The 24,585-nt window shown below is 47.7% G+C and overlaps 1 protein-coding gene across 2 annotated transcripts in view; it reads left to right on the forward strand.

The window, feature by feature from the left end:
• TTLL4 (tubulin tyrosine ligase like 4) overlaps positions 1 to 24,585 on the forward strand; it is a 411,567-nt gene that overhangs the window by 125,845 nt on the left and 261,137 nt on the right. For both annotated transcript variants that reach the window (XM_078679201.1, XM_078679202.1), the window contains 2 exons: positions 15,353 to 15,413; positions 15,793 to 15,908. In XM_078679201.1, coding sequence (XP_078535327.1) covers positions 15,353 to 15,413; positions 15,793 to 15,908 — 177 coding nt within the window. The remainder of the gene's footprint in view (positions 1 to 15,352; positions 15,414 to 15,792; positions 15,909 to 24,585) is intronic.

Genomic DNA, 24,585 nt, shown 5'->3' on the forward strand with positions numbered 1-24,585 from the left:
TGAGAAGTGAAAGTTTAAAAAGCTATACAGGCGGTCCCAGCACCCGAGGGTTAACAAGTATTTAATAAACTGGGCCTCCGTTAGCTGTTTTAAAAGGCGAATGGACAAAGTGGAGTGATTAATGATCTCCCATGTCCAGTGTGGTCTACATGTTTCTGCCAGTGCCTTTTCTGTAATAAGCTGGCTTTCCTCAGGACCAAATAGTAAAGTGAAAAAGTGCAATTAAATAATAAACTATATTAAGTGTTTGTGTTATTTATTGGCTATGTGTCGCGCTCGCTAAGGCGCTGTAGCTGTTAGAGGGGGATTCCCTCAAGCTTTTCTACATAAAACACATAGGACAAAGACAGGACGTACAAGGGAGAGTCATATTAGGATGGCATTTTTTTAATATAGAACTCATGGTGGCCGGCTCATAGGGTGGTGTACGACTTAAAACCGGCTAGGGTGAGCTCATAGCGATTGTATGAGACTAGTGAGAGTATAAAAACAACCGTAAGTGGGTAGTGGTGGGCTAAAAAGCGAAATCACAAGGTGAGGTACAGGAAAGTACTAGTTCTGGGTCCTCACTCTGTTATTTCTTTGTAAAAAGCCTCATGGGTCGCCTGGCAGAGAAAGAGACCCTGTGGAGATAAATGAGGTTCACAAGGCTGTCTAACCTGTAAGGAGGAACCAGACCGAACTAATCGTGAGTAAAACCGCTTGTCCAGCAACATGGGGTAAGCCAAAAACTCTTCTCTCCTTACAGGTTAGACAGCCTTGTGAACCTCATTTATCTCCACAGGGTCTCTTTCTCTGCCAGGCGACCCATGAGGCTTTTTACAAAGAAATAACAGAGTGAGGACCCAGAACTAGTACTTTCCTGTACCTCACCTTGTGATGTCGCTTTTTAGCCCACCACTACCCACCTACGGTTGTTTTTATACTCTCACTAGTCTCATACAATCGCTATGAGCTCACCCTAGCCGGTTTTAAGTCGTACACCACCCTATGAGCCGGCCACCATGAGTTCTATATTAAAAAAATGCCATCCTAATATGACTCTCCCTTGTACGTCCTGTCTTTGTCCTATGTGTTTTATGTAGAAAAGCTTGAGGGAATCCCCCTCTAACAGCTACAGCGCCTTAGCGAGCACGACACATAGCCAATAAATAACACAAACACTTAATATAGTTTATTAGTTTATTATTTAATTGCACTTTTTCACTTTACTATTTGGTCCTGAGGAAAGCCAGCTTATTACAGAAAAGGCACTGGCAGAAACATGTAGACCACACTGGACATGGGAGATCATTAATCACTCCACTTTGTCCATTCGCCTTTTAAAACAGCTAACGGAGGCCCAGTTTATTAAATACTTGTTAACCCTCGGGTGCTGGGACCGCCTGTATAGCTTTTTAAACTTTCACTTCTCACTCCTTCACTGCACACGCAGCAATATACCAGCTCCGCAGTCTCCTGGCGTTGCAGCACACCCGGGGCACATTCGGTGCCACTGTGGTGGGCCCGATGATGAAGCATGCCACCGACTAGGTCGGTGGGTGAGGGCTTTCAAAGGAAAACATTGCTTTTTTCCTTGTATTGTCTGACGTACCTGAGTCACCCTTTACCCCCCCCTAAAAGTTAGCTAGTCCTCATTGATACTTACATCACAAAATGGATGCCACAGACCAGAGTCGGGCCCCCTGCTGCTGACCGAAACTCCGGCAGGGGAGGCCTGGACAATAGCTTTCCTGACACAGGGAGGTGTCACCACCTCCCAGCAGGCTATAGTGTATTGGGGCTGGGTAGGTGCACTCTGTGCTTTGAAGTCTGCACTGGGATGCAAATTTGGTGTCCCTGTGCATAGCCCATTTTAAACCGTTTGCAGTGGCTGCCAGCCCCTGCTCTGGCGCAAAATTGGACAAAGGAAATGGGTGTAGCCAGCCCTCTTCCCAAACCTTCCCATAGGTGAGTCCCCCGAGTTTGTCCCACCCCTTCCTTGGGTATAAGATAGGAACCCCTGGCAACAGAACTTTAGATTACACCTGGACGAAACTCTGACACTGAATCCTGGAACTTAGACGATCTGCACAACACTGGATGTCTGAAGAATCTCCCTTGGAGTAAAGGAGTTACTCCCCTGCGTGGCAGCACAAAAGACGCATCTGACAGGTTTGTTTCTCCGAAGCTCCCCCCGGACTCCGAAGTATTTGCAACGCAGGAGGTGGATTTCCAGACTTTCCCGAGGCCGAACTGAGTTCCCAGCAAAGCGGAGACCTGCAGCCCTCGTGGGTACCTTGGAACCGGAACCCCTGGACATCGTGCACATTTGCAAGTGCATTCGCTTCTCGACGATCCTTGAGGCTGTGCATTGGGTTGCCTGTAGCCCAGAACCCGAGCAGCTTTTCCACCGAAGATTGCTGGCCTACACTCTGAGCCAGCCCTTTGTGTGTTCGCTCGAGGAACCTTCGTGATCCTTGGTACGTTGTCTGGAGGGTCCCTGAGAAGGCAAATTTGACTTTCCTTGGGCTTCCCTTGTTGCTCCAGACGTGCCCTGACTCTCCACCACTTGGTGAGACCCCTGGACCTTGCTGGTCCACACGAAGCATCTTTTCTCTTTCTTCGTTGGTTGCTGTTGCCAAGGCTTGTTGGGTCCAGTCCGGGCACCGACGCTGCAGCACTCGACATCCTTCGTGGGACAGCTCAAATCCAGCTCCTGGTCATCGTCGACGCCTCCTGGTCCTCGTGGCTGCAGAGTCAAGCTTCAACTCTTCGCACCTGAAGCACCCAATATCGGTGGGCATTCGTCTATCGGGCCCCTGGTCACTGGCAAGTGACCCAGACTCTGTCCCCTCTGCTTTCAGGTTCCTCACATCTTCGATCCAGGCTTGGATCACACTGGACACTTTTCCTCTCCACGGCAGCAGCACTTTGCACCAGATCGCCATTGAAATCAATGATTCCCGACACCATTTGACACCTATGCATTCGGCTTCCCTTGGTGAGGTGACTCGAGTACTCCAGCGCTCCCATGGGTGTTGGCCCTAGAACCCCCTAAGTCTAAAGGGGTATGCTCAAAGTCCTCCCCTAAGTATCCTTTTACTTTAAAATTCCAACTGCGACTTTTCCCATAGAAGCTAACTGCGTCTCGCGGCTGTGTTCTAACACTGCACACGTCCCCTGTGGGTTCACTTGGGTGGGTCCTTGGGGTCCCAGTGATTCTACAGGCTCTAGGCCTTGTGTCTAGTCAAGTCGTGGTTCGTATACCACTTTCTGAATATATGGTTTGGTCTCCCCTGGTGCCCAGTGTATATTGTGCTATTTACTGAATTTCTATATTGAGTAAAGTGTGTACTTTGCTCAGTAATATCATAGAGAGATTACTAGAGTGTTTAGAAATAAATACATGTTATTTATTTACCTTGTGTGGTTCTCCTTTCATTTAGGCATTCAAGAGGTTATAATCTGGTAAACCAAGCTGCGTTACACTCCTTCAGGACTTAGCCTGAAGGCTGCTCTCAATAGCTACCACTAGGATAGTTTTCAGTAAAGGTGGTCTTAAACCTATCATCAATATGAGTTGTTTGGACTGGTGCAAGGTGCCCACTATAACTAGTGGACAGCATATGCCAGGCCAACTTCTCACAAAGTCCTCCTCCTGATCAGGAAGAATACTCCATTAGTGTACAGGGACAGCAAGTAAGGGCTAAAGGTACAGTACTCTGCATGGTGACATATATACCATATCCATCCGTTCACAGTTTCCGGAACAACATTCTAGTAACACTAACACAGCTCCGACATTCCTGCAACATACAAAATATCGTAAGCCCCTCCTCTTCAGAAATCACTACATTTTTATATGCTGAGTGACTCTAGAACAAAGTTACCACTTTAATTGATTCCAATTCTTATCTCACGGCACCATCTCTCGTTCAACACTCTTGCCCTCTACCTAGGTTTATGCTAGAGCGATTATTTACGTACATATGTAAGGCATGGTGCCTAATTACTTCATGTCACAGGGGGCAACGCCTTTTGAGATCCATTTCTGATGCATTTGAAAGTTTGTTTACGCTTGCTTCAATTAAGGCATTTGAATCCACTTAGTATGGTTCGTGAAAGGAAAGCTCCTGACTGAGCATTTAATAGTTCTCCTATGAATGCATTGCAAAGGCTTGCCCCCTTAGTTCAATCCTAGCATTTTGCTACTCTTGTTGTTGCACAGCAATGTCCTCCTACTTATGCCTCCTTATACCAAAGCTGGAAGAGTTTATCACATTACACTGGACTGTGACTGTAGGAGAGTAGGGTCTGCAATCCTATGATCACCCAGATTTTTTGCTTTTTGCTGCACTGGTTTACGACTTTCCCTGGCTGTGGGCCTGCTAATCAGACCCACAGCCTAGCTGTTCTCTCTATCCAAATTGTACTCAGGTACTGAATTGGCACTGGGCCCTCTCCAAGTCCCTGTACCCAGGGCTGAGGTGCACCCAGAAGCCTCCCAGGGGCTGAAGCATGTATTGTGCCACCCCTGGATTGACTAACTAAAACTGACACAACTGGCTGCACGACAGCTGGGGCAAGGTGGTGTACTCACCCTTTGCTTTAGATATAGTATACCTATATCTAACCCTAAAATGGACACACAGATCTCCTATCAGTCACTCCTATGGCAGGCCTTAACAATCCTGAAGGCAGAGTGCTTGGAATCGTGTGAGATGGTGCTCTGGCATGAGCTGAGCCTGTCTGCGGCTTTCGGGATCCATCCCTTAGCCGTTTCCATGATATCGCATACCATATACTCTTAAGTGCATTATAATCCTCGCGGTTATGTGCCAACTCTGGTATCGCTTTATCAAAACATGTCGAGTAAGGTGTCATACGAATTGGAATACTAACCCCTCGCCAATTCTGGCGACGGGGTTAGCATTCCACCCTTCTAGAGGGACACGACATGTATGTAACCCCTAACCCCGGTTAAAGTCAGACAGAGCCTTAGCATCCACAAAATGGATGCTGCCACCGAGACACAAGTCTGCCCTCCTGCTGCTGGGAGTCCTCCCAGAGCAGGAGATAAGGACAAAGGGTTTCCTGCCAGGGGCGGTGCCAGCACCGTCCCAGACAGGGTTTTGTGTATTGTAGGTAGGCAGGGCTTTAGAGGAAGGTGACTGCACGTGGCACCCCGGTGCTCACTGTGCATAGGCTGGCTGGAACCAGTTCCAGGGTCACTCCAGACCCTGTGCTGGGGAAAAGCCCGCCAAGGAAGTGGGTGTAACCACCCCCTCCTAGTCCCACCCATAGGGCAGGACTTAGTCGCGTGCCAGCCCCTTTTTACAGGATAAAGGTAGGAACTGGCCCCCTTCCAAATCAGATCATCTTTGAATCCTGAAACTACTTTCTGCGAAAGGAACTCAAGACTTCTTCCTAAGATTTCTCCCTTGTGACTAAGGAGTAGTCACCCTGCATCCGCAGGCACCATCTAAGAACACTGCGGTCTGCTGCAAGTCCTTCCTCCGGAATCCGACTGCCCAGCTCGACGAGAACCGGCTTCCCTGGCACCTCTGACCTCTACCTGCATCATCAGTCACGCTGAGATTCGTGGGTGTGACGAGACCTCGAGGGACCGGCCATCTTCAAGACTGCACGACTTCTTTCCAGCAAGCCCGCCGAGTGAATTCCTGGTGAGTGCTTTGGGGTCCGAGAAGCCCCCACCCTGAGCAGCTCCAGCACCGAAGAGCAGCCCCCCAGCATCTCCACGATCTGCGTGGGGCCCTTCTGCTTTTTACTGCTCACCGCGTTGTTTGGCTACTAGCCCGCTGGCTTGTGGCCTTCCTGACGACGCCCGACGACATTTCTGCTGCTGGTCTGGTTGCTCCAGACTGGCCCTTGCTTCCCTCCACCGGAGAAGTACCCTGGACCCTCCTGGTCCGCCCAAGACGCCATTTTAGGTCCACCGCGTGGGCCTTGCATTTGCCAAGACTTGTTGCCCAATCCTGGGTCCAGCGACGTCGACAGCAAGAACCTTCGTGGGACAGCTCGCACCTCCATCCTGGTCGCCGACAACGCCTCCTGGTCCGAGAGACTGCAGAGCCCAGCAGTGCCCACTCACCTGACTGCGGTGACTTCGCCCGGTGCCATCCTGGTGCCCACTTAATCACTGGCTAGTGATTCAAGAACTTGGTCCCCTCTGCTTTCAGGTTTTCTTCTTCCTTGATCCAGGCTTGGATCCATCGAACTTTTCTTCACTGGTCGCCTGCCAGCAACTTCTTCCTTCCAGGCTCCTGGTCCGGCAACGAGATCCCCGACGTCTTTTCAGACCTATGCAGCTGCAGCCCCTGGGCTAGGTAACTTCGGCACTTCGGTGTCCCAGCATAGCCTCACTATCCTAGGGTCAGGATCCACTGTCGTTTTCTTCCTACCAGGTCGGGTTCGCCCGTGAACACTAACTTTGCCTTTACTAGCCTCCATAGACTTTGTCCCGCATCCCGCGTGAGAGTGCACACTCTGCACCCGAGTCCCCTGGGTCTCCTAGTAGTAATCTAACGATTCCCTAGTCCAGTCCTAGCGATTCCAAAGCCTATTAGAACTGTTACTTACTTGCTAGTAATTCGCATTCCACTTTTAAAGTATATGGTTTTTCGTGCCCCTCGGGCATTTGTGTATAACGTGCTAACTTAAGTATTTTCGTAAGAGTTTTGTTGTGTGCCTAGCACCCTGTCCTCATAAAGAGTACAGGGTTGTTGTGATTATAATAAATACACTGTTTATTTTCATAACACTTGTGTGGTGTCCTTTCACTGGGTGTTCAAGGGGTAATGTGATGGTAAAACAGCTGGCTTAACACGCCCTCTAGAGTCTTAGCCTTAGACTGCTCGTATCCATGCTACTAGGATAGCTGGTCTATAAGGTTGACTTACAACCAATCATCAATAAGGGTTGTTTGGACTGATATATAGTGATCACTAGAATAGTGAACACTGCACATCAGGCCAACTTCTCACGTTGGTGAGCAGCGGTTGGGATTTGAGCTTGCTGTTGTTTTACCACACATGCCCTAAGAATATCTTGTGAAAGATCACATAAGTACTAAAGGTACATATAACTTAGCTTAGAATACTCTGAGTTCTACTGAACCAGCTGTTGTAGCTCCTAGGGCCTAGCACACCCTAAACTACAACTCTAGCAAGGGATCAGTAGGCAAACACATAGTGTAGGTAAGTGCACCACTTACACCTCACTAGAAAAGCATGTCTACCCAGGGAGAATCTACTGAGACTCCCCTGGTCAGTGTTGACCCTCCACAGGTCACTTCAAGATATGCAGCTCTCAGTTTCCAGGAGATGAGACAAGTATGTGTCTCCAGGAAACTGAAGCAGGGGTCTAACCCCACCACTCCCTTTCTGATAGGTCTCTTAGAGACATATGATGCCAGAAAGCTTTCTCAGTTACATGAGAACATGCCAGCCTTAGAGGGAACCTCTGGGGATCCAGACCTCCCCAACACTGATTCAGCAGTTGAGGAGGAGGATCAAGAGGTACTCTCTGGGGATGAGGTAGACAAAGGTCTTGAGGTAGTCAGAAGGCTAACTAGGACCAACTTAGACTTACTTGGGCTAGGATCTGGGGGCCCCCCAGTACTAACCCGAAGTGGGCCTAACCTTGGAGTTAGGAGAGATAGATCTCTTTCTAGGGACTCCAATAGATCTCTGCACTCTAATGCCTCTTCTCAGGGAGGGAGGAATCCTCCACAGAGGAGGTTTACTTCCCCTCAGAGAAGGGAGCATGAAGCTAGGATGAGACAAGCTGAACTGAGGATTGAAAGGGAAGAAATTGCCCTGGCCAAAGAGAAGCTTGCCCTGGCAAGAGAGCAGCAGATGAGTGGGCTAGCTCCCACTGGTGGCAGCAATCCCCCAAGAGATAGAGAGAAGGGTTTAGATACTAAACACCTGACTAAAATAGTGCCCCCCTTTAAGCAAGGGGATGATATCCAGAAATGGATGGCTGCTCTGGAGAGGGCCTGCACTGTGCAGGGCATTCCCCAGAGTCAGTGGGCAGCTATACTGTGGCTCTCCTTTGATGGTAAAGGTAGAGATAAGCTCCTCACTACAAGAGTGGAGGATGCTAACAATTACCAGGTCCTGAAGAATACACTGGTTGATGGGTTTGGTTTAACCATTGAGCAGTACAGGTTGCTGTTCAGAGACACCCAGAAAACTCAGTCTCAGGACTGGTCTGATTTTGTGGATTGTGCCACTAAGGCTTTGGAGGGCTGGTTGCTGGGTAGCAAGGTTACAGATTACACAGGATTGTATAATCTAATGATGAGAGAACAAATTTTAAACAATTGTCAGAACCAGTTGCTGCACCAGCACCTTGTTGATTCAGATCTGACCTCTCCCCAAGAATTGGGAAAGAAGGCAGACAAATGGGTCAGGACAAGGATCAAGCAGAACCAGAACCAGAACCAGGGTGGTCAGAAGAAAGCAGACCAGAAGGGTAATGTTAAGAATGAGCAAAATGACCAGAAGTCTTCACCAGGTCCCCAACAAACCAAAGAGGGTGGGGGTCAGGCTTCCCAGAAGAAGAAGACTCAAGAAGGCCAGTCAAAAAGGTGGTGCCAGTACTGCAAAAGTAAATCTCACTGGTTTAGTGAGTGCACCAAAAGAGGAGGACAAACTCCTGCCACTACAGCTCCTAAAGCAACTGCACCCCCTAGTACAGTCAGTAGTGGTAGTGTCACTCCCAAGGCATTAGTTGGGTTAACCTTGGGTACTGAGGGGTCTGACAACTTAGTTGGCACACTCACTCAGGCTGTCCTTGTCTGTACAGGGGATATGGATATGTCCCCTGAAATAAGTCCCAATACTTTGGGCAAATACAGGCAGACACCTTTGATAAATGGCAAAATGGCTCAGGCCTATAGGGACACTTGTGCCAGTGTCACCATGGTGACACCTAACTTTGTGGACCCTGGACAGATCATGCCAGGTACTGATTTCCTGGTGACCAATGCCAGCAATGTCACTACTAGTCATAGTGTGGCAATTGTGGCTTTCTCCTGGGGTGGAGTGAAGGGACAAAAGAAAGTTGTAGTCAGTTCAGACCTCCCAGTTGATTGTTTGTTGGGCAATGATTTGGAGTCATCACAATGGTCAGAAGTGGAGCAGAGGACTCACATGGAGATGTTAGGCTTGCCAGCACATGTACTTGCTGTGACTAGGTCACAGGCCAGAAGATGCCCCACTGAACAGGTGCTGGATCCTGAAATTATGGACCAGACACCTTCCAAGAAGAAGAGCAGTAAGGGTAAGGCTTTGCCTTCCCCCTTGCCCCAGGTTGAGGATCAAGTCTCTGAGGAGGCTGATCTAGAAGAGCTGAGGGAAACTGAGCCTAAAGAGCTTGAACTTGATCAAGTTGAGTTTCTGGGCTCAGGGGGACCCTCCAGAGCAGACCTGGGGAAGGAACAGTTGAGCTGCCCTTCCCTTGAACCCCTCAGACAGCAGGCTGCTGCTGAGGCTGCAGGGAATGCCACAGGTGCCCACAGGGTATACTGGGAAGATGGACTCCTGTACTCTGAGTCAAGAGACCCCAAGCCTGGTGCAACCAGGAGGCTGGTCATCCCCTTGTCTCTGAGAGGTTTCCTTCTCACCTTGGCCCATGAGATTCCCCTTGCAGGTCATTTAGGTCAGACAAAGACTTGGGACAGGCTTGTCTCACACTTTCACTGGCCCCATATGAATGAGAATACCAAGGAGTTTTGTCGCTCATGTGTCACTTGCCAAGCCAGTGGTAAGTCAGGTGGCACAACAAAGGCCCCCCTCATACCACTACCTGTGGTGGGGGTTCCCTTTGAAAGAGTGGGGATTGACATTGTTGGTCCAATGGAACCCCAGACAGCATCAGGACACAAGTTTATACTGGTGGTGGTGGACCATGCCACCAGGTATCCTGAGGCTATTCCCCTTAGGACCACTACAGCCCCTGTAGTGGCAAGAGCCCTAGTTGGAGTATTCTCCAGAGTGGGTTTCCCTAAGGAGGTCGTTTCTGACAGAGGTACAAACTTCATGTCAGGATATCTGACTGCCATGTGGAAAGAGTGTGGTGTGAACTACAAGTTCACCACACCCTATCATCCACAATGCAATGGGCTTGTTGAGAGATTCAACAGGACCCTGAAAGGGATGATTCATGGACTACCTGAACCTCTTAGGAGAAGATGGGATGTCCTGATCCCCTGCCTCTTGTTTGCTTACAGAGAGGTCCCACAGAAGGGGGTTGGCTACAGCCCTTTTGAGCTTCTGTATGGGCATCCTGTAAGGGGACCCCTGTGTTTGGTGAAGGAAAGATGGGAGAGACCTCTCAAAAAGCCTGCAACCAACATAGTGGACTATGTACTTGGTCTCCGCTCCAGGATGGCTGAGTATATGGAAAAGGCATCTAAAAACCTTGAGGCCAGCCAGGAACTTCAAAAAGCTTGGCATGACCAAAAGGCTGTACTGACTGTGTACCAGCCAGGACAGAAGGTGTGGGTGCTGGAGCCAGTGGCCCCAGCAGCTCTGAAAGACAAATGGTCTGGGCCCCACACCATCATTGAGCAAAAGGGAGAGGTTACCTACTTGGTGGACCTTGGAACTCCCAGGAGCCCTCTCAGAGTGCTCCATGTTAACAGGCTCAAGGCATATGTTGACAGGAAGGACATGAGCTTGCTCATGGCCACAGATGAGGGACAGGAGGAAGAGAGTGACCCTCTCCCAGACCTGCTCACTCAGAATCCTGATGATGGGTCAGTTGATGGTGTTGTCTTTTGTGGCAGCCTCACTGAACATCAGCAACAGGATTGCAGGCAAGTTCTGCAATCCTTTCGACATATGTTCTCTCTGACACCCAGCCAAACTGATTGGTGTACCCATGATGTTGACACTGGAGACAGTCTGCCTGTCAAGAGTAAAATCTACAGACAGCCTGATCATGTTAGAGACTGCATCAAAACTGAAGTGCAGAAAATGTTGGAACTGGGAGTCATTGAGCCCTCAGATAGCCCTTGGGCTAGCCCAGTAGTTCTAGTGCCAAAGCCTCACACCCAGGGTGGTAAGAGAGAGATGAGGTTTTGCGTAGACTACAGAGGCCTCAATGCAGTCACTAAGACTGATGCCCACCCAATACCAAGAGCAGATGAGCTTATAGATAGATTGGCTTCTGCCAACTTCTTAAGCACATTTGATTTGACAGCTGGGTATTGGCAAATCAGGTTAGCTGAGGAAGCCAAACCCAAGACAGCATTTTCTACCCCTGGAGGGCATTATCAATTTGTGGTAATGCCCTTTGGACTGAAAAATGCACCTGCCACCTTCCAAAGGTTGGTGAATCAAGTCCTCACTGGGCTGGATGACTTCTGTGCAGCATATCTGGACGATATTGCTGTCTTTAGCTCCACCTGGGAGGATCACCTGGTCCACCTGAGGAAAGTGTTAGAGGCCCTGCAAAAGGCAGGCCTCACTATCAAGGCCACCAAGTGCCAGATAGGGCAGACACAGGTTGTATACCTGGGCCACCTTGTAGGTGGAGGCCAGGTTCAGCCACTGGAGAGTAAGATACAGGCCATCAAGGACTGGACTCCTCCAATCACCCAGACTCAGGTTCGAGCTTTCTTGGGCCTGACTGGGTACTATAGGAAGTTTGTCAGAAATTATGGGTCCATAGTGACCCCCCTTAATGACCTGACAAGCAAGAAGATGCCAAAGAAAGTTCAGTGGACAGCAAGCTGTCAGAAAGCATTCAATGACCTAAAGCAGGCCATGTGCACAGCACCTATCCTCAAGAGTCCAGATTACTCCAAGCCATTCATTGTCCAAACAGATGCTTCTGAGTTGGGTGTGGGAGCTGTTCTGTCTCAACTGAATTTTGATGGTAATGATCAGCCTATTGCTTTCATTAGTAGAAGGTTGACACCCAGAGAGAAAAATTGGTCAGCTATTGAGAGGGAGGCCTTTGCTGTGGTCTGGGCCCTGAAGAAGCTGAGGGCCTACTTGTTTGGCACTCACTTCACCATTCAGACAGACCATAAGCCCCTCTTGTGGCTAAATCAGATGAAGGGTGAAAACCCCAAACTGCTTAGGTGGTCCATTTCCCTACAGGGGATGGATTTTACAGTGGAGCATAGACCTGGGACTGATCACAGCAATGCTGATGGGCTCTCCAGGTATTTCCACTTAGAGCAAGAAGACTCACCTTGGTCAAGGTTAGTTTATTGTCCCAAAGTTTGGGGGGGGGTCATGTAGGAGAGTAGGGTCTGCAATCCTATGATCACCCAGATTTTTTGCTTTTTGCTGCACTGGTTTACGACTTTCCCTGGCTGTGGGCCTGCTAATCAGACCCACAGCCTAGCTGTTCTCTCTATCCAAATTGTACTCAGGTACTGAATTGGCACTGGGCCCTCTCCAAGTCCCTGTACCCAGGGCTGAGGTGCACCCAGAAGTCTCCCAGGGGCTGAAGCATGTATTGTGCCACCCCTGGATTGACTAACTAAAACTGACACAACTGGCTGCACGACAGCTGGGGCAAGGTGGTGTACTCACCCTTTGCTTTAGATATAGTATACCTATATCTAACCCTAAAATGGACACACAGATCTCCTATCAGTCACTCCTATGGCAGGCCTTAACAATCCTGAAGGCAGAGTGCTTGGAATCGTGTGAGATGGTGCTCTGGCATGAGCTGAGCCTGTCTGCGGCTTTCGGGATCCATCCCTTAGCCGTTTCCATGATATCGCATACCATATACTCTTAAGTGCATTATAATCCTCGCGGTTATGTGCCAACTCTGGTATCGCTTTATCAAAACATGTCGAGTAAGGTGTCATACGAATTGGAATACTAACCCCTCGCCAATTCTGGCGACGGGGTTAGCATTCCACCCTTCTAGAGGGACACGACATGTATGTAACCCCTAACCCCGGTTAAAGTCAGACAGAGCCTTAGCATCCACAAAATGGATGCTGCCACCGAGACACAAGTCTGCCCTCCTGCTGCTGGGAGTCCTCCCAGAGCAGGAGATAAGGACAAAGGGTTTCCTGCCAGGGGCGGTGCCAGCACCGTCCCAGACAGGGTTTTGTGTATTGTAGGTAGGCAGGGCTTTAGAGGAAGGTGACTGCACGTGGCACCCCGGTGCTCACTGTGCATAGGCTGGCTGGAACCAGTTCCAGGGTCACTCCAGACCCTGTGCTGGGGAAAAGCCCGCCAAGGAAGTGGGTGTAACCACCCCCCTCCTAGTCCCACCCATAGGGCAGGACTTAGTCGCGTGCCAGCCCCTTTTTACAGGATAAAGGTAGGAACTGGCCCCCTTCCAAATCAGATCATCTTTGAATCCTGAAACTACTTTCTGCGAAAGGAACTCAAGACTTCTTCCTAAGATTTCTCCCTTGTGACTAAGGAGTAGTCACCCTGCATCCGCAGGCACCATCTAAGAACACTGCGGTCTGCTGCAAGTCCTTCCTCCGGAATCCGACTGCCCAGCTCGACGAGAACCGGCTTCCCTGGCACCTCTGACCTCTACCTGCATCATCAGTCACGCTGAGATTCGTGGGTGTGACGAGACCTCGAGGGACCGGCCATCTTCAAGACTGCACGACTTCTTTCCAGCAAGCCCGCCGAGTGAATTCCTGGTGAGTGCTTTGGGGTCCGAGAAGCCCCCACCCTGAGCAGCTCCAGCACCGAAGAGCAGCCCCCCAGCATCTCCACGATCTGCGTGGGGCCCTTCTGCTTTTTACTGCTCACCGCGTTGTTTGGCTACTAGCCCGCTGGCTTGTGGCCTTCCTGACGACGCCCGACGACATTTCTGCTGCTGGTCTGGTTGCTCCAGACTGGCCCTTGCTTCCCTCCACCGGAGAAGTACCCTGGACCCTCCTGGTCCGCCCAAGACGCCATTTTAGGTCCACCGCGTGGGCCTTGCATTTGCCAAGACTTGTTGCCCAATCCTGGGTCCAGCGACGTCGACAGCAAGAACCTTCGTGGGACAGCTCGCACCTCCATCCTGGTCGCCGACAACGCCTCCTGGTCCGAGAGACTGCAGAGCCCAGCAGTGCCCACTCACCTGACTGCGGTGACTTCGCCCGGTGCCATCCTGGTGCCCACTTAATCACTGGCTAGTGATTCAAGAACTTGGTCCCCTCTGCTTTCAGGTTTTCTTCTTCCTTGATCCAGGCTTGGATCCATCGAACTTTTCTTCACTGGTCGCCTGCCAGCAACTTCTTCCTTCCAGGCTCCTGGTCCGGCAACGAGATCCCCGACGTCTTTTCAGACCTATGCAGCTGCAGCCCCTGGGCTAGGTAACTTCGGCACTTCGGTGTCCCAGCATAGCCTCACTATCCTAGGGTCAGGATCCACTGTCGTTTTCTTCCTACCAGGTCGGGTTCGCCCGTGAACACTAACTTTGCCTTTACTAGCCTCCATAGACTTTGTCCCGCATCCCGCGTGAGAGTGCACACTCTGCACCCGAGTCCCCTGGGTCTCCTAGTAGTAATCTAACGATTCCCTAGTCCAGTCCTAGCGATTCCAAAGCCTATTAGAACTGTTACTTACCTGCTAGTAATTCGCATTCCACTTTTAAAGTATATGGTTTTTCGTGCCCCTCGGGCATTTGTGTATAACGTGCTAACTTAAGTATTTTCGTAAGAGTTTTGTTGTGTGCCTAGCACCCTGTCCTCATAAAGAGTACAGGGTTGTTGTGATTCTAATAAATACACTGTTTATTTTCATAACACTTGTGTGGTGTCCTTTCACTGGGTGTTCAAGGGGTAATGTGATGGTAAAACAGCTGGCTTAACACGCCCTCTAGAGTCTTAGCCTTAGACTGCTCGTATCCATGCTACTAGGATAGCTGGTCTATAAGGTTGACTTACAACCAATCATCAATAAGGGTTGTTTGGACTGATATATAGTGATCACTAGAATAGTGAACACTGCACATCAGGCCAACTTCTCACAGTGACCATTGTCCCTCATAGCCACTAGACGTATATGTCTCTGCCCTAGTTTGCATGCATATTTATATATTGCAAAAATTGTCTTTATACTGATTGCAAAGTTCACTTGCTTAAGAGTTCATCCCCCAGTCTGTCTTAATGAAATCCATTGGTTTTGTGTGAACCCCGTTGGAGTCTTGTATTCATTTATACCTGGGGCTAACAACTGTACCACAGCCACTGTAATAGTATTTCAACTCCGTCCGCATGTGTTGCTCAAACGTCATGCTTTCTGGGCCATTCGGTATGCTGTATCAACTCATTGAATGTTTGTTATTAAGTAGTGGGTGTTACTTTTTCTTGAACTATTCTTACAATTGATCTCATGGCACCTTTCTCCCTATTTAGATGACTCTGACTCTTCAGTCGCAGGCATACCTTCCTCTGCATCCATGTTACTTATCTCCAGGTCAGTACTGCAAGAGGTGTAATTCCTATATTGTATGGTCCTCTTTCCCAAATCTGTCACCTCGACGTCCTCTTACCAGAGTGGCCACTTCTATGTTTCCATTTTCAGTCTTCTCGTAGAAGAACCCTATTGTTGTTTTTCTTGTTTCTTTGGCAGGACCAGCCCATCTGAGGTCCAAAATGCCGCCATATTGTGCATATTTGGTTAAAATGGCAGCACAATAAAGAATGGGTTGTATTTTATGAACTGCTGAAAAATTAGTCCATGATCAACTGTTGCAAGGCACAAAACCTGCTTCAAAAGAGAGGTTTACAAGTCATTCTTCTTTTCTGACACATTGCTTTCACACGTTTTATAATTATGTTTTATCTATTTCCAGAAAATGTATGGAAGAGGCACCTGACGTGCATGAGAAGATTTGCAAACCAGCCTTATTTCAAAGTATATTCCCTAATGTCACTCCAACGCTGTACTTTGGGACCCGGAACGAGACTGGTAAGTCATTGACGTTCTGCAGGTTTCCACCAGCGGCCTCTATACCAAAGGGCTGGCTGTGTTTACAGTCCTGTGTAACATCATATTAATTTACCTTCTGCTACTGCAAGGTAGTGGGTGATCACTGCTTGCTTTTGTTTTAGGTATCTGGCAGCAATTTATGTTAACCACTATACTCTTGCTTACTTTGTGCTAGCTCCTCCTGGCTTTGAGTTATTTTATACATAATATATTATTGTGGACGTAGGAAATGAGAAGTTTTTTATTAAAAAAAATAAATAAATTTACAGAGTCTTATATAGCGCAAACTTGACCCGAAGGTATTGGGTATCAGAGCGCTTTACATAGTACCAGTTGCGTTACATGAGGACACAATCATTTTTGTTAGGTATGGGGAGATTAAGTGATTTGCCCAGAATCACAGGATGTTTAGCGTCATTGCTGAGAGTCGAACCCGGTTCCCCAGATTCGAGGTCGACCGCCCAAGCCATTAGGCCAACTCCTCTCCCCTTTATATTTACCATACGCCTTTTAATATTGCTAGTCTAGCATTAGTCCATCGTCTTGTTTCCTCCGTTAAAACATGGACACCAACAGTAAATATAAGTGTTTCCAGCAAAGGACACATTCTCCCAAAGCAATAGCATTAATAAGTCTAAACCCTATGCAATGCTACACATAAAGTGGTCAAGGAGAGGAGGAGGAGAGTGGTCAAGAATGAATCTATTAATTATAGGAAGACTGAGAGAAAATAGCGGCCGGAGGGTTGAGCCACTAGGAGGCTCCCTGGCTTAGGATCACTTCCCAGATTTAGCCTACCCTTTCCGAGTCAGAACGACACGTGATCTACTGGCTGCAGTGACTAGAGGTACCTGGATTGTCTGGAACGCCTGGATTCCTGCCACAAAGCACAGGGATAGTCGTGGCGATCATCGGACCTCCTGTCCACTCTTGCAGCAGGCTCCTTCACTACGAGTTGGACCGATCTGCTTGTCATCATCTCTACATCTCACAGATTAACAGGGTTCCTTTGGTCTCCAGTGCCTCCCGGCATACCTTCCGCCAACCGGAGTCCTAGCTCTGCTTCCGGTGGTGAAGACGGAAGTCTGCCATCTTTGAGGCAGAGACTCGACGTTGCAGTGGTCGTTCCCAGGGCTTGCGACTCACAAGCTGCTTGCGCTTCTGATCCTGATCTCACTTTTCACTGCTGTGCTCATCTGGGAAAGAACTCACGGCTCCAGAGTTGCTGGTCCCTATGACCCTGATCTCCCCTTCCAGTGACGCGCTCATCTGGGTGATGTCACGGCTCCAGAGTTGCTGGTGACCTCGAACCCCTCCCCCCTGTCTGCTGCACAGATCTTGGAGAAGAGTTGCTGCTGTAGCGCACCACTCTGTGTGGTCTGTAGGTATCAGACTGTGTCCTGCATCTCTAGTGGGGTGGTGGCCATCCCACAATCATCTGCACTCGGTCGCTGACCTATATGTTGTCTCTGAGGACAGCCTGTTACTGCTCTACACAATTTGCAGCCGCTGGCGCCTACTGTCTAGAGCTTCACTGTGCACAAACTGCTACAACCGGCTTGTGCGCTGTACATCTGTGGTGGTATGTGCCCTCACCGTGGTATTTTATGAGCCATCCTAATCGGCTTCCTATATGCAGAAGTGTGACTCTCCCTCCACCCAGCCCGGCTCCCTGCTGGATAACTCACACAGTGAAGACACTGATCCTGAGTACTTGGCCACAGGTGCGTCCCTGAGCTCCCTGACTGCCTCTTAGCCCTTCGACTCAGAGTGACCTGATAATCAGCCCACTGGGCTCCATCACTGGTTTCTCGTTTCCTCCATCACCCTACAGCTTACCAATGGGAACATGTTGATTGATTTTGTTTCTCCTTTGATCCCCCCACCACCCCCGGCTGGCTCATACTTCGATTAAAAGACAAGGAGCATTAGAATCAGACTCTCCTACCGCCAAGCTGCCTTTACACCCATCTATTGCATAGTGCTGGAAGCTTACATTGTGATTTATTTCACTCACACCAACAAGATTTGCAAGACAGTGACTATCCCATAATATCTTTTCTCTTCAAATGAACACGGAAGCCTTGTGTTGAACATAAATTCTCTGACGTAACGTGCTTTCAGCACCTTCCAGTGGCCTTCCAAGCCCCTATTGTCCCGAATCTTGTCCTCCACCTAACTAAGGTAATACAGACGATTTCCACAATGTCTTGCCCCTCCACAATCCCCCAGCTCTGCTCTTGGGAGATTTGGCCCAAACTCTTGGAGTGTGAAGTATCCCAAAAAATATCTATTCATTCCAGGTAAAAATTAAAAGACAACCTTCTCAAACAAGTCCTTGAAAGCCTAATAGTAGATACCTACTACAGGGCCAACAACTGTAACTAGCAAATTGACCTCATCTTTTACTCCAAATGGGTCTTCTAAATGGAGAAACACCTTCCTACTCCACATGCATATCACAAAATCACCTAAAATTCCTCATCGAATTAAACTCACAACAGCCCCCCCTCTCATATCTTTAGAGGAGAGATCTCCATTGCTATCTACAGAATGGGGATCATACTAATCCAAGCGTCCTAACACGCAATACATTTTAACAACACTTCCCGTCACTCCTTGCCTCACTAACACAAGTTGTTTCTATCACCAACCCTCCCTGCCTTCCTTGACTTGTCAATCCACAACTCACATACCCCCCAGGGCTGCTCTACCTCTCAAGCCACCGCTGCTCCCGCTTCACTCGCGTCATAGTACATGGAGTGTCCATCCAACATCACACAAACCTTTACCGTTTACACTTGATAACTCCATCGTCAGGAACCACGGCCTCAACATCTCCTATGCCGATGACACCCAGGTTATCCACTCTCCCTCACCAACGAACCCAACATCACCAAATACAACTTCCAAAAAGGGATGAAAGCAGTCGCCACGTGGATGAAGAAAAGCTGCCTGAAACAACTCTAAGAAAACAGAAATCCTCTTCCTTGGCTCCACCCCCTCTGCATGGATTGACTCCTGATGGCCCCCTGCTCTCGGAAATTCCCCCTCTGTGACGGATCATGCATGAAACCTCTTCCTCATACTAGTCTCATCGCTCACAATGAACCGCCAGATCAATGCCGTATCCTCAACCTGCTTCAACGTCCTTTGCATGCTTCGAAAGGCGTTTAGATGGATCCCATCTGAGTCCGGAAAAACTGTCTCACACACACACACACACTCTCCGCAGCAGACTGGACTACGGAAAAAGCTGTCTACGGCAGAATCAACAAGATACTCCTTCGCAAGCTCCAGAACGCCGCAGGCAGACCGATCCTCAACATCCCCCGTTGCAGTCACATCACCCAACACCTCTGTGACCTCCACTGGCTCCCAGTTGAAAGAGTAACCTTCAAACTCCTTTCCCACATATACAAGGCTCTTCACAACACCAGATCCACATACCTGAACAACCACCTCTCCTTCCACGCATCAGAAAGACACCTCCGATCAGACTATCTCTATCTGGCCACCGTCTTGCGTATCTACAAGACCAGAACGGGAGAAAAGTCTTTTTCCTACCTCTCAGCCAAGGCCTGGAATGACTTCCCCCTCCGGCACGTTTCCACATTGCCCCAGCTCAGGAAGGACCTAAAATCTGGCTCTTCGGAAGACCCCAGCACTCAACAGAGCCACCCCTCTCCCCGCAACACCTTGAGAACCCCCCGGGTGAGTAGTTGCACTTTACCAACCCTGATTGATTACTCTACCAGGCTGCTGTGACCGCCTGAGGATTACGGAGCCCTGCCGACCGAAGACACCTATCTTTTGGCCTACGGCCCCCTCCTGCTGTTCCTGCATCGCTTCTATCCAGTGGGACTTTTTCAGATTATGGCCCGACCCTGAGGCCTCCCACCAGCCTGAACCCCTCAGTGTGGGTTCCCCTGGAAACACTTGAAGCACCACCGCACCCATTGCTCTCATAGCTTGAACCATGTCCATCGAAATGTCTATCCAGCCCAATCTATCTCCTCGGATTCTAGTGTGGATCCCGCTGTTCCGAGCCTCCTGTTCAGTACATCATTTCCTGAACACGTGTGTCCTACTCTTTTGTTCCAGGCGCATCACACTGTGTCTTCCCACATGACCCCTGCGTCCTGAAGAAAGTGACCCAAAAGTGGGTTAAACACCGAAACGTGCGTCGGCGCTGATCTTAGCTTTTTTTTCTCATCCTACTACTTTGAGAAAGCAATTGGAAGATGATCTGTATGATCAACACACCGTGGGAACTTTAGAGACTATAATGGATTCCATTTAATTATGTCTGAATTTTTGCATCCCCCTATCTGACGGGAAGAATTTGTGATTATTTGTATATATAGATTTAAATCTTGTTCTGATGTACTACGTTTGTTTGAATTGACAGTATGCAAGAGGTTGTTTTGGTATGTGTCTGAGTTTTGTGACTGAGTGGACGTGTGTATGGTATTTTGGATGTGTTTGGAACTTTTATTCACCATGTTCATCAATTTTGATAAAATCAAACAAATAAATGTGACTTCTCAGCCTAATATGTTGTGTATATCATAACTGGGATGGCTTGAGCTGTCGGGCTGCTTCCTATTTACTAATGACTGTTTATCTTTTTATGCATCAATTGTGGGCAGAGTGATTTTCGTTGTGATTACTGATTAATCTACCATGCTGCCCCTCGACAAGCTCACCAGACCGGAGCGCACCATCCTAACTCCTAGTTCTTATACTACTCTTCCCCTCTTGAGCTCCATGCTCCTTACCCAACCCTTCCAACCCAAACTAACCACCCCTTCCTCCCAACTCAATGACTCCCCCTCCCCTCTGTGGATCGCCTGCCCACCTTGAGACCCTCCTTCTGTCCACACCTCCTCCCCCCAAAACAGACGGCATCTTTGATACTCTCAACCAGTGCTTGAGTCAAATAGAACAAAAACTTGACTCATTAACTATAGACCTCTCATTTAAAATCTAGTTTTGCAAACCTGGCCCTTTCCCCACTCTACTCTGTCCCGAAAATAGGGAACTACTCTTCCCCAAAACAGATCTATCGACAGCAAACACTCCATGTCCACCTTACCCCTGAGCCGACGATTCCACAGGCCCGACCCCTCAATTACCTATCCCCCTTGGAAGCTGAATCACTCAGCAAGTCCTACAACACCAATACCTCTCCTACAGACCTCAAACCTATCTCTACAATACCTGTTATCTTGGGCACAAGCCGATTTCCCTCGATCCTGCACATCATGCAGCCCAACCACCCAGCACACCACTATCCAGACTCTGCACTCCATGAACACTAGTCCCAACTCTCTATCCTGCATGCTCATTAACTGCCAATCAGCAGTTAGTCACGCCACTGACCTAGCCGAAACAATACTAGAGGATGGCATTGACATTGCATTTCTGACTGAAAGCTGGCTCAGTGAACGCTCCAGTCCACTGCTAGACCTGCTTGTTCTGCTTGGCTACTGTGTCCTTAGCCGGGACAGACTAGGACAAATGGGGACGGACTAGCGATCATTCACAAAGAAAAACTTCTACTCATTACACTACAGCCCATTCGAACCTTCGAATATCTTTGGGTCAATACCATCTACTGCCCCCTGTTGTTTGCACAATTTACGCTGAAGAATTTACTGACTTGATCACACAACATTCCCTTATTGACTTAAATCACCTTTCTCCTGGTGACTTTAACCTGTACTCGAACAATAACGCTGATGCCACAGTCTGTAGCCTAACCAACTATCTTGATATGAATGACTTCAAACAACTATGCAATGCTCCGACGCGCGAGAAAGCTCTAGGTTTGATGCCATAATCTCCAGCAGGCATTGAAAAATCTACTTGCCCACTTGCAAGTAAAATTTTAACAGTTTGAGCTATTTTGTGTAAAGCTGCCTGTCAGTGGAAAGGTTTGTGTCCATTTCAATGTAAAATCTGCTGATTACAAATGACAGTGTGCTACCACTTCATGCTTTAGTTATGTATTAATTAAAAGTGGTGTTTTTAAACAAGATTTGAGAAACATTCCTGCCCACACTCTGATGACATTGCTGTTAATGAACTTAGAGGCAAGTCAGAGGTCATGTATATCCTATATGTGGCTAGATTTGCATTGTATATGGATCTAAAGTTTAGTCTACTAAATCAAGCAAAAGCGTTTGTAGTAATCACACTTAAATTGATGATTGTAGAACTTCTTTATTCAGGATATATAAGATACAGCTTATCTATCAGCAACCCTCAGCTTCAACTGCTTGCTCAAGAATCTACCGTGATGTCACTACTTACATCAGTGAGTTCTCTCTTAAAGAAGACATCACCACACATCTTCCCCCTCATAACAAAATAATACATAAATAACACAACTTAGCTAATATGAATAATAAAATATTACAATCAAACATTTGACAGTGCATACAAAAATTGGACAATGTAATTGTTCAAGTTACAACTTCTGAAAAATGAGGATTGATTTTACATATATTTCCCAAACTCCAGATTTTTCCATTATCCAACTTTGCAACAGATCCCATGACCTTAATCACTCTCCGAGGTTGAGAATACTTGCTTTCTCCTTTCTTAACAAACCCAGTCTTCACAACAACCCAATCACCATTCTCTACACCCACCACTCTCACACCTTTCCTCTTATCATATCTTTCTTTGTTCCGTGCATGAGAATCTTCCATTCTTTCCGCCATGCACTCGCGATCCACCCAAACTTGATCTTTCTTTCTTAACCAAATAGGTGATTCTTTAGTGGCAGGCTCTCTCCCTTTCAATGCAATGAAAGGAGAAATTCCCGTAACAGAATGGGAAGTTACTCGGTGAGCCCACATCATCTTGTTTAATTCTTCTCTCCAAACCAGTCCATTTGCCAATGACAACTGGATATTGCCCATAATAATCCTATTGACCCTTTCAACAAGACCGTTGGTATGCGGTCTGACCAACGCTACTTGAACATGCTCAATTCCGAAATCATCCAGAAATTGTTTCATCAAGCTGGACACCAATTGCACTCCATTGTCAGTAACCAATGTTCTAGGAATCCCTTCCTCCATAAATATCTCCTTCAAAAATTCAACTACCTTTGTTGCTGTGATATTCTCAACTGGCTTTATAGTAAACCATTTACTATGATAGTCCACTAAAACAATCAAGAATCTACTCCTAATACCCAACCTCTCCACAGGACCCAAAAAATCTAATGCAAGCTTTTCCCATGGACGGTCAGGACTTTCACACATCCCAATGGTGGTTCACGTATAACCTTGCATTTGTCACTGTTTCTACAAGCATAGCAGTCCTTGATCACCATTTCTACCTCTGTCCATTTCTGGCCACCAGAAACTTTGCCTTAATCTCCTCTTACACATACTTCTACTAAGATGACCCTCATGCACCAGTTTAATCAATTTTGGTCTCAATATCTTAGATGGTACTACTCGATTGGATCTCAAAATCTTTCCTGAGTGAATACTTAACTGATCCCTCACCTTAACATACGGTTTCAACTCTTCATCCAGACTCGAATTATCCCTCCATCCACTTTTTATAGCACTCCTCAAATTCTCATACAACTCATCACCTTCCAAAGCCTCACTCCAGTCCTCACTTCTCAAGGCCAATTCATCTCCAGAAAAAAAAATTGACATAACATCTACTTCAACCAGCGAAGAGGTTTTTTCTTCCTCAACAATTGGCATACGAGAAACAGTCTGCCACAACATTTTTCTTGCCTCTTACAAAGTCAATCGTGAATTTCATATCCATGACCGACAAAAGCCATCTAGAAATTCGAGGAGTCACGTTACCTTCTAGACCCTTACCACCTTTAAAAATATACAATAGTGGCCCAACAACAACCTAATGCTTCCTTTTCTATTGCCGAGTAAGACTTCTCAGCACCTTGTAGACGAGGCGATGCATATCCTATTATCCTTTCCTCACCATCAACCAGCTGTGTCAAAATAGCACCCAGACCTACATTGCTAGCATCCGTCGTCAATACAGTTTTTAATAAATATCAAAGTGACTTAACACAGGAGCACGAATCAAAGAATCTTTGATCTTGTTAAACGCCTCTTCACAACCTTGATTCCACTCAAATTCAATACCTTTTTTCAGTAATGCTCTCATCGGCTCAACCAGATCAGAAAAATTAGACACAAATTTAGAGCAGTACTCTGCTAAACCTAGAAATGACCTTAGCAAATCCTTGTCCACAGGCCTCTGAGCTTCAACAATAGCTTTCACAATGCTATTCTTAGGTTTGATACCCTTGCCAGATATTTCGTGTCCTAAATAGTTCACTTGTTCCTTTCTCAATTGACACTTTTTTCTTTTTATAGTCATGCCATGTTCATCAATCCTTCTTAATACTTCATTTAGAAGCTCATCATGCTTTTCAAAAGACTCGCCCACTACCAGGATATCATCTTGGAAATACAAGATCCTATCCATCTCTTTAAAAATATTTTGCATAATCCTCTGGAAAACTGCAGAAGCAGAAGCTAATCCGAATGGCATGCGATAATATCTGAAAGCGCCCAGCGGAGTGGCGAAGGATGTTAAAAGTTCTCGACTCTGGATGTAAATTTACTTGGTGGTAGGCAGCCGACAT

Source organism: Lissotriton helveticus, chromosome 3_1 (genome assembly GCF_964261635.1).
Source record: "Lissotriton helveticus chromosome 3_1, aLisHel1.1, whole genome shotgun sequence".
Classification (NCBI taxonomy): Eukaryota; Metazoa; Chordata; class Amphibia; order Caudata; family Salamandridae; genus Lissotriton; species Lissotriton helveticus.